Source organism: Theropithecus gelada, chromosome 9 (genome assembly GCF_003255815.1).
Source record: "Theropithecus gelada isolate Dixy chromosome 9, Tgel_1.0, whole genome shotgun sequence".
Lineage (NCBI taxonomy): Eukaryota > Metazoa > Chordata > Mammalia > Primates > Cercopithecidae > Theropithecus > Theropithecus gelada.
The window spans coordinates 94,061,660-94,072,418 of NC_037677.1; the positions used below are offsets into that span (position 1 = coordinate 94,061,660).

At 47.3% G+C, this 10,759-nt stretch overlaps 1 protein-coding gene across 2 annotated transcripts in view; it reads left to right on the forward strand.

Annotated features, from left to right (window-relative positions):
* Nucleotides 1-9,011, forward strand: part of HOGA1 (4-hydroxy-2-oxoglutarate aldolase 1) — a 30,012-nt gene extending 21,001 nt beyond the window's left edge. For both annotated transcript variants that reach the window (XM_025396907.1, XM_025396908.1), the window contains one exon: nucleotides 7,687-9,011. In XM_025396907.1, coding sequence (XP_025252692.1) covers nucleotides 7,687-7,836 — 150 coding nt within the window. In that variant the 3' untranslated portion in view covers nucleotides 7,837-9,011. The remainder of the gene's footprint in view (nucleotides 1-7,686) is intronic.
* The last annotated feature ends 1,748 nt before the right edge of the window (nucleotides 9,012-10,759 follow it).

Here is a 10,759-nt window from a genome sequence, read left to right on the forward strand (position 1 = left end):
AGTGATCTAGTTTTTCTGCAGCTTTGCTAGCATTTGGTGTTGTGACTATTTTTTATTTTAGCCATTCTGATAGATGTGTAGTACCATCTCATTGTGGTTTTAATTTGCATTTCTCTGATGGCTAATGCTATTGAACATTTTTTTTTCATGTATTTATTTGCCATCTTTTCAGTCAACTATCTATATTTCTTACCCATTTTAAAATTGGATTGTTCTTTTGACTGTTGAATTTTAAAGTTCTTTATAGCTTCTAAATACTAGTCCTTTGTTAGATATGTGGCTTGTAAATATTTTCTCCCAGTCTGCAGCTTGTCTTTTCATTGCCTTAACAGGCCTTTTGCAGAGCAAGTTTTACATTTTGATGAAGTACAATTTATCAACATTTTCTATTATGGATCATGTTTGTGGTGTCAAGTCTAATAATTCTTTTTTTTTTTTTTTTTTTTTTTTTTGAGACGGAGTCTCGCTCTGCCGCCCAGGCTGGAGTGCAGTGGCCGGATCTCTGCTCACTGCAAGCTCCGCCTCCCGGGTTCACTCCATTCTCCTGCCTCAGCCTCCCGAGTAGCTGGGACTACAGGCGCCCGCCACCGCGCCCGGCTAGTTTTTTGTATTTTTTAGTAGAGACGGGGTTTCACCATGTTAGCCAGGATGGTCTCGATCTCCTGACCTCGTGATCCGCCCGTCTCGGCCTCCCAAAGTGCTGGGATTACAGGCTTGAGCCACCGCGCCCGGCCAAGTCTAATAATTCTTAAAGAGTTCTGGGCACGGTGGCTCACGCCTATAATCCCAGCTTTTTGGGAGGCTGAGGCGGGTGGATCACGAGGTCAGGAGTTCAAGACCAGCCTGGCCGAGATGGTGAAACTCCCGTCTCTACTAAAACTACAAAAAAAAAAAAAAAAAATTAGCCGGGCACACTGGCAGACGCCTGTAATCCCAGCTACTCAGGAGGCTGAGGCAGGAGAATCACTTGAACTCGGAGGGCAGAAGTTGCAGTGAGCCTAGATCGTGCCATTGCATTCCAGCCTGGGTGACAGAGTGAGACTTCATCTCAGAAAAAGAAAACAAAATAAACAAAAAAAACTCTTAAAGAATTATCAGGGCCGGGTGCGGTGGCTCACACCTGTAATCCCAGCACTTTGGGAGGCCGAGGCAGGCAGATCACGAGGTCAGGAGACTGAGACCATCCTGGCTAACACTGTGAAACCCAGTCTCTACTAAAAATACAAAAAATTAGCCGGGCGTGGTGGCGGGAGCCTGTAGTCCCAGCTACTACTGGAGGCTGAGGGAGGAGAATGGTGTGAACCTGGGAAGTGGAGCTTGCAGTGAGCTGAGATTGCACCACTGCACTCCAGCCTGGGCGACAGAGCGAGATTCCGTCTCAAAAAAAAAAAAAAAAAAAAAGTGTTCTTAGAAGATTATAAAGATTTTCTCTTATTTTTTTCCTTTAAGTTTTATAGTTTTATGTTTTATAAGTCTGTGACTCATTTTGAGTTAATTTTTGTATAAAGTGTGAGACTTAGGTCGAGGTTTTGTGGTTTTCTTCCCTAAGGGATATCCATTTGCTCCAGCATCATTTGTTGAAAAGGCTATCTTTCCTCCATTGAACTGCTTGCGTGCCTTGTCAGTGGGGCATATTTGTGTGGGTCTGTTTCTGGGTTCTCTCTTCTTTCCGTTGATTTCTGTGTCTATCTCTCTGCAGTACCACGCAGACTTGATTGCTGTAGCTAAGCCTTAAAATCAGGTAGACTGATTCCTCCCACTTTGCTCTTTTGTTTTTCCTTCAAATTGTTTTAGTCAAATTTCTTTACCTTTTCTTTTTTTTTTTTTTTTTTTTTGAGACGGAGTCTCGCTCTGTCGCCCAGGCTGGAGTGCAGTGGCCAGATCTCAGCTCACTGCAAGCTCCGCCTCCCGGGTTCACGCCATTCTCCTGCCTCAGCCTCCCGAGTAGCTGGGACTACAGGCGCCCGCCACCTCGCCCGGCTAGTTTTTTGTATTTTTTAGTAGAGACGGGGTTTCACCGTGTTAGCCAGGATGGTCTCGATCTCCTGACCTCGTGATCCGCCCATCTCGGCCTCCCAAAGTGCTGGGATTACAGGCTTGAGCCACCGCGCCCGGCCTTCTTTACCTTTTCATATAAATTTTACAAGAATCTTGTCTATATCTACAATAAAATCTTGCTGGGCCTTTGATCGAAATTGTGTTAAGCCTGCGTACCAATCTGGGGACAATTGACTTCTTTACCATGTTGTCCTCCAGTCCTTGAACATGGTACATTTCTCTGTTTATTTAGATCTTCTTTGGTTTATTTCTTCAGCATTTTGTAGTTTCCAGCCAATAAGTCCTGTACATATTTTTTAAAATTGACACCTAAGGATCTGGTGCAGACTGGCTCACGCCTGTAATCCTAGCACTTTTGGAGATAGAGACAGCAGTATTGCTTGAGGCCAGGAGTTTGAGACCAGCCTGGGCAACATGGCGAGACCCCATCTCTGGAAAAAAAAAAAAAAAGACACCTCTGCACTAGGCTCTGTACTAGGCATCTATGCACATTCTGCTGCCTGGAGGGTAGAAGAGCCCCGTGGTTGCTCCCTACACACTGCCTCCACTGCATTGCCTGTGTGTCTGGCAGCAGGTGGGGTGGGCTCTGGTGGTGTTTTGAAGATGAGCAGTGGTGCAAGTCCTGACTTCCCTCCACTAGGCCTGCTCTGACACCACCCAGCTGGGAGCAGGGGTGGCAGTTCAGACGCCTTCACTCAGTCTTTGCTAGCCTGGCTGGTGTTTGACTAGAGTAGAGCAGTTATTGTCTGAAAGCTTTCCATCTTGCTAGGCCACCCCTTTTCCGGTCCTTTGGCTAGAGAGAACTGGTTTCTGTTAGTGCTTGTATTGTCTGTACCGTATTGGCATTGCGTGCTTGCTGACTTCTTCAGCTCCAAGTCTGCGCCAGGGTATGCAGCGCTGTGTTGCTTCTTGGGTCGCTTGTTGGTCTTCCTTCTTCTCTCTGCCTTCCAGAGTCTTCTTATGTCTGTTTTTTATATAATGTCCAGATATATATAATTTTTTAATAAAATGTCCAGATAATATTTTTATATAATGTCCAGAGTTTTTAGTTGTACTTATTGGGAAGAATTGGGACAAGTACATCTACTCCACCTTCCTGAAAGTAAAAGCTCTAAGTATTTTTCTAAATGGTGATTTTTTCCCCCCTAAGAACATTAAAGTGGGTGAAAAAATATTGAAAATTGAAAAGTAGGTATGTTAAAACTCACAGCACTATTTTAGGTTTAAATATTTCATATACCAAAAACATGATTTGTTATAATTTTATTTTCCTGGCTTTAATGGAAGCAAACTCATCAAAACATATTTTTCCAAATCTACTTCTGGAGAAAGATTAACCATTAAAAAGACACCAGGAGGGCACAGTGGCTCACACCTGTAATCCCAGCAATTTGGGAGGTTGAGGCAGGAAGATCATTTGAGCTCAGGAGTTTGAGACCAGCCTGGGCAACAGAGTGAGACTTTGTCTTCAGTAAAAATAAACAAAAATTAGCCAGGCGTGGTGGCGTTCAACTGTAGTCCCAGCTACTCAGAGGCTGAGGCAGGAAGATTGCTTGAGCCCATGAGGCCGAGGCTGCAGTGAGCTATGATCATGCCACTTCAGTCCAGCCTGGACGAAAGAGCAAGACCCTGTCCCAAAAAAAGAAATTTAAAAAATACAATAAATAAAAATAAAAATGAAAAATACACCAAAAAACCCCATGTATTTGGGGCACACATGATTACTTATGCATGAGTCTTCAATATGGTGGGGCACAGCTGGATCCTATCTTTATTTAAAGCTTTGTTCATTGTAGATTTTTTTTGCATTAATTTTGATTTTTTAAAAAATATTGCATTGAAATATTACTTATTTTGGCTGGGCACAGTGGCTCATGCCTATAATCCCAGCACTTTGGGAGGCCAAGGTGGGCAGATCGCCTGAGGTCAGGAGTTCGAGATCAGCCTGGCCAACATGGTGAAACCCTCTCTCTATTAAAAATACAAAAATTAGGCAGGTGTGGTGGTGGGCACCTGTAATCCCAGCTGCTCGGGAGACTGAGGCAGGAGAATCACTTGAACCCAGGAGGTGGAAGTTTCAGTGAGCCGAGATCGCACCACTGCACTCCAGCCTGGGCGACAGAGTGAGACTGTTTTTAAAAAAAAAAAAAAGAAAAAAAAAAGCATTGAAATATTACTTATTTTGATGGTTGAGGTTTTTGGCCTCCCCTTAAGTTTTGTGTGCAAGGTAAGGGCCTCATGGGCCTGGTTGCAGTCCCAGGCTGAGCTAGGCACTCCACAATGTTTTGTTTGGGTAAAGTGGTAGGTGGGCTCTAGAGCTCCCTCACAGCTGTATCCTTACCTCAAAGGAGCAGATTAACTTAGATTTAGAGAAAGAACAGCTGAGAAGGTAGATCTGAGTCCCGTGGAGGTGAAGGTGCTTCCGAGATGGGGCCTTTCTATAAATAGGTTGTAGGAACTTGCAGAAGCGATTGGGCCCCCATTGGGCACAGGCCGTCCTGCACATACTGAACATTCCACTGGGGTGGGGCCTCGGCTCTCCCACTCCCAATGCACCTGTGAAAGCGAAGGTCCCAGAACCTGCATGCCACCGGGACAGGAAAAGGAGCGGATTCCAGGGCTCATGGGAACTGGTCTAATATTAGCGGTGTTTTCTCATCTGGCCCTTGGGACGTCTCTATGGGGTAGGTGGCGTTATCCCTCATTTTGCAGACGAAGCAGCTTGGGCTGCCCCTGGGGAAGAGAGGATGCCTAGCTGTCATCCCAGATCTCTGCGTGTCATCCCGCCCTACCCCATCCTGCCCCACCGTTCATTCTGTGTCCTCTCCTGTGCCAGCTCTGGGCACATACCCAGGAATGCCTGGAACACCTTTCTGCTGCCTGGGCTGTGGGCTCAGACACCGCGAGAGCAGCTTGATGTCACTCTATTGCCCCTCCCTGGTCGAACACAATGTCCTTCCTCCACCTTCCCACCAGCCTGCCTCTTGCCCCTGGCTATATTTAGGACTTTCTACAGTCTTTGCTACCAACCCTTTCTTAGGGTTTGAAGAGAGGCCACATCAGATATCTTTGGAAACCCATGGCAGGAGCGAGTTTTTCTCTAGGCACCTCTTATTTCCATCCTCTATCCTGGGTCTCTCCCACCTCCTCAGGCTTTGGGTAAAAAGGCCAGACTATTAGAACATCATGGGGGTGGTGAGGCCTGGAGGAGGGTGGCTTACCACCCATTCCAAGAAAAAAAAATCCATGCGTGATGAAGCCTCCGGGACTCTAGTGATAAACAGTTATTAGTCAATCTTTCATCAGTGGTTCCTGGCCTCTTTATCCCAAACAACCTCTTATGTTTATCCTCCTAAGGTTTTAGCTTCCCTCCAGATAAAACTTCCTTAAGGACTACTTTCGTAGTTTTTAGGTAGTGAAAGATTCATCTAATATTTCTGATCAGCATGAAATAACCAGTTGCTATACCAAAAGCAAGGAAATTTGATGCTTCATTTACTCTGTAAAATTCCACACATGATTTTAAATTATAATAGGCCGAACGCCATGGCTCATGCCTGTAATCCCAGGACTTTGGGAGGCCGAGGTGGGTGGATCACTTGAGCTCAGGAGTTTGTGACTAGCCTGAGCAACACAGCAAGACCTCATCTCTACAAAAAATGCAAAAATTAGCCAGGCATGGTGGCATGCACCTGTAGTCCAAGGTGATCTGCAGACTGAGGCGGGAAAATCGATCGAGCCCAGGAGGTCTGGGCTACAGTTAGCCATGATCATACCACTGCACTCTGGCCTGAGGGGCAGAGTGAGTCCCTGTCTCAAAAAAATAAAAATAAAATAAAATAAATAAATTATTCCGGGTGCGGTGGCTCGTACCTGTAATCCTAGCACTTTGGGAGGCTGAGGCGGGCAGATCACTTGAGGTCAGGAGTTTGAGACCAGCCTGGTCAACATGGCGAAGCCCTGTCTCTACTAAAAATACAAAAATAAAATAAAATGAAATAAAATAAAATAAAATAAGCCTGGTGTGGTGGCAGGTGCCTGTAATCTGAGCTACTCAGGAGGCTGAGGCAGGAGAATTACTTGAACTCAGGAGGCAGAGGTTGCAATGAGCCGAGATCACGCCATTGCACTCCAGCCTGGGTGACAGAGCAAGACTCTGTCTCAAAAAAATAAACAAAAATAAATAAATAAATAAATTTTAACAATAGCTTTAGGTTCCCCATTATCATGGAAAAGCCTTAAGGCCGGGCGCGGTGGCTCACGCCTGTAATCCCAGCACTTTGGGAGGCCGAGGCGGGCGGATCACAAGGTCAGGAGATCGAGACCACAGTGAAACCCTGTCTCTACTAAAAATACAAAAAATTAGCCGGGCGCGGTGGCGGGCGCCTGTAGTCCCAGCTACTCAGGAGGCTGAGGCAGGAGAATGGCGTGAACCTGGGAGGCGGAGCTTGCAGTGAGCCGAGATCGCGCCACTGCACTCCAGCCTGGGNGGCTGAGGCAGGAGAATTACTTGAACTCAGGAGGCAGAGGTTGCAATGAGCCGAGATCACGCCATTGCACTCCAGCCTGGGTGACAGAGCAAGACTCTGTCTCAAAAAAATAAACAAAAATAAATAAATAAATAAATTTTAACAATAGCTTTAGGTTCCCCATTATCATGGAAAAGCCTTAAGGCCGGGCGCGGTGGCTCACGCCTGTAATCCCAGCACTTTGGGAGGCCGAGGCGGGCGGATCACAAGGTCAGGAGATCGAGACCACGGTGAAACCCCGTCTCTACTAAAAATACAAAAAATTAGCCGGGCGCGGTGGCGGGCGCCTGTAGTCCCAGCTACTCAGGAGGCTGAGGCAGGAGAATGGCGTGAACCCAGGAGGCGGAGCTTGCAGTGAGCCGAGATCGCGCCACTGCACTCCAGCCTGGGCGACAGCGTGAGACTCCGTCTCAAAAAAAAAAAAAAAAAAAAAAAAAAAAAAAAAAAAAAGAAAGAAAAGCCTTTAGAGATCATGCTGTCCAGCTCCTTCATTTTTTAGACAGGAGAACTTACTCAGAGATAGTAAGTAAATGACATAAGGTTTATACAACAAAACTTCCTTGGGCAACCATGCTTTGCTTTTCCTGGGAGAACAGTTAGTGTTAGGGTCAGGAAGAGCTATGGGGAGGTGAGGGCAGCCAGATGCAAGGGGAGTAGAGGTCTGGGCTGTGGCTGAGGCTCTCACAGATCCTTCCCCCTCCTGACTTTCCAGGCCTGGTGTGCCCTGCGTCAGCTTTTGGGGAACTGGGCTGCAGACGGCTGATGCTCTAGTACCTAGACCCGCAGCCTTGCTGTCTTCTCCTACCCCAGCTCAAGGACCCAATGACACCCTCTCCTCTGTTGGAGTGGATTTTTCTCCTAAAACCAAAGGAGGCACTCTTCTTCCCCAGTCTGAAGTTTTAGTATTTTTCTATTACAGACCTGCTCTCTGGTCTCTGAATCTGGATTCCCAGTCTACCCTGGGTGCCATAGAGTTGGCAGTTACTTTCCTGGGGGAAGAGGGTAGGACTTCAACGTTCTGAAAGTGACAGATTTCCGAGTTCCAGATATGGGCGATCAGCAAATTTCTCAGTCTCTTTTAACAGGCCCTGCTTTGCAGGTAACGCGGCGCTTCGGGATCCCAGGGCTGAAGAAAATGATGGACTGGTTTGGCTACTACGGAGGCCCCTGCCGCGCCCCCTTGCAGGAGCTGAGCCCCGCTGAGGAGGAGGCACTGCGCATGGATTTCACCAGCAACGGCTGGCTCTGAGGGCCGGCAGCGTCCATGGCTGGCCTGAGCCCATCTCAGCCTCCTGCCTTGCACTTGCAGCCTGAAGCAGAGAGCGCAGGGGGATGAGGGCGGCGGGCGCGGGGAGCCCGTAGAGGCTCCTTTGCCTACTTTAGTCCTCCAGGCAGCCTTTCACAGGCATGCCCACGCGCATCTCCTATTCTCATGGCCCCTGACCTCTCCCTTTTGTATCCTAAACTGTCTCTCTGGCTTGAAGACTGGTAAGGAGCAATTTCTCAATTCGTCTCTCTACTGTGGATGCTTTCCTATGCCCCGAGGCACATGAAATCGGAACGGAAGGGCAGAGGTGCAAGTAGGCACAGTCAGGAAGTTTTTCTTTCTTTCTTTCTTTTCTTTTCTTTTTTTTTTTGAGACAGAGTTTCGCTCTGTTGCCCAGGCTGGAGTGCAATGGTACCATCTCGGCTCACTGCAACCTCTGCCTCCTGGGTTCAAGCAATTCTCCTGCCTCAGCCTCCCGAGCAGTTGGGATTACAGGCGCCTGCCACCACGTCCAGCTAATTTTTGTATTTTTAGTAGAGACGGGGTTTCACCATGTTGGCCAGGCTGGTCTTGAACTCCTGACCTAGGTGATTCAACTGCCTCGGCCTCCCAAAGTGCTGGGATTACAGCCAAGAGCCACTGCACCCAGCCTGGAATTTGTTTTATTGAAGTGGGGACTACTTAGACTTGGGGCTTGAAACCTGAGTCTAGCACAATGCAGCTGGAAGCCAGGGCTACTCCTACAAACCCAAGTTCTGACTCCTTCCAGGGAAGTATCAGCTTAGGAAACTTGATCAGGAAAGTGTCGCTGGTCTTTCAAAGAGCCCTCTTTACCCTCCCACCCCCGCCCTCCACACTGCAAGCTGCATTCCAGCCACATGCCCTTTTCTAAATCTATTTTCATTCATCTCCTATTCTGGTCTCTAGCCTGGATTCCAACCACGGAAAGCACGGAGACAGCTCAGTGGCTTGTCAGATTGGTAAATAGTGACACCTGGTGGATAAATGTTACATTCTAGAAGACTATTCTGGCCAGCCTAGGTCTGAAACACTAAGGGGACTTCGCCTGAGATAGGGCCATCCTCTTGCCTACAGGCACTCTGCTTTTATTATTAAAAATAATCACTTTGTTACTATAATAAAATTTAACAGGTAAAATTTGTGTGGCTATGTACAGACGGACACTCTATTGCTATGCAGATCTTAGGTTTCCTGGCCAGATGTCAAGAACCTTCCTAAAGGCAAGTGAACTCTGATGGTCTGACTTCTCCCAGCTCTAAGAGCGGCCCCAACAATACTGAGCCAGCAGGCATTCACTTACTGGAGGCCTAGGGAAGGGGTAAGAGGCAAAAGAGAGCAACTGAGCTATTTAGAAACACTTAGCACTTTTATTTTATTTTTTTTGAGACGGAGTCTTGCTCTGTCATTCAGGCTATGTGCAGTGGCACGATCTCGGCTCACTACAACCTCCGCCTCCCAGGTTCAAGCAACTCTTCTGCCTCACCCTCCCAAGTCGCTGGGATTACAGGCGTGCACCACCACGCCTGGCTAATTTTTGTATTTTTAGTAGAGACGGGGTTTCGCCATGTTGATCAGGCTGGTCTCGAACTCCTGACCTCAGGTGATCCTCCTGCCTCAGCCTCCCAAAGTGCTGGGATTACAGGCGTGAGCCACCGTACCCAGCCAGCATCCTTTTTGATTAAAGTGCTAAGTGTTTAGGGCCAGGCAGCACTTTGAGAGGCCGGGCAGCACTTTGGGAGGTGAAGAGTTTGAGACCAGCCTGACCAACATGGCAAAACCCTGTCTCTACTAAAAATACAAACATTAGCCGGGCGTGATGGCACACTCCTGTAATCCCAGCTACTCGGGAGGCTGAGGCACAAGAATTGCTTGAACCCGGGAGGTGGAGGATGCAGTGAGCTGAGATCATGCCACAGCACTCCAGCCTGGGCCACAAGAGCGAAACGCCATCTCCAAAAGAAAAAAAAAAGATGCTTTCTCCAAAAGATTTAACCTTTTTCAGTGGTAATATTTGACTAGTGGCAGAAAAATGGAGATACATTAAAAAAAAATTACTCATTAAAAAGAAAGTGTAAGGTTAAAAAAAGAGGTAAATAGACACTTGTTTAGGGCAGAGGCTAAAGGAGAGAAAATAAAAGATCTCAATCTTCAACCCAAAACCAGGCTCTGAATGGCACTAAAGCTTGGGGCTTAGTGCCTGGGGTCCTCTCACAGGCAACTTCCAGAGGAGCTGGGCTCAGAAGAGAATCAAGTTTAGGACTTGGAGGAATAGTTAAGGCTAGGCAGCCAGGGTAGTGTACTGAGTAAGAGCTCAGCCTCTGGGCTTAAACAGGTCTGGGTTTAAGTTCTGGGATCTGCCCCTTAGTGTCTATGGGACCTTGGAGAAACTGCTTAACTTCCCTGAGCCTCATCTGTAATACAGGGATAATAATAGTACCTTCCTCCAACAAGGATGCATGTAAAAGGGTCAGTGTGGGGTCAATGTTCCACCACTCTCCCATTGCAGAGAAAGGGAAACTCCGGCAGCAGTGGACCTGCCAGAGGTAACCCAGCAGGTGTGGCCATAACTAGTCTCAGGACTTACGCACTCTGATGCTCAGGGTGAGAGGGGTCCAGTAAAGGGAGACGGAGTCAGAAAGACTTGGTTACAAATCCCACCCAGCTGTGCCACCTACTAGTTGTGGCAGCCTGAGATTGTCTGATTCAAGTAAGGAAAAAAAATTCCTATGTCCTCCTCTGTAGAGGCTGAGAAAATTAAATGACTTGATATATATAGTAAAGTGTGCAGGGTCAGTTCCAAGGGCTAATCTGATTAACTTTTACAAACAGCAAATGGGTTGATATTCATGAAGACGCAGGGCCAGAAAGTCAAGAAAACTAGGTA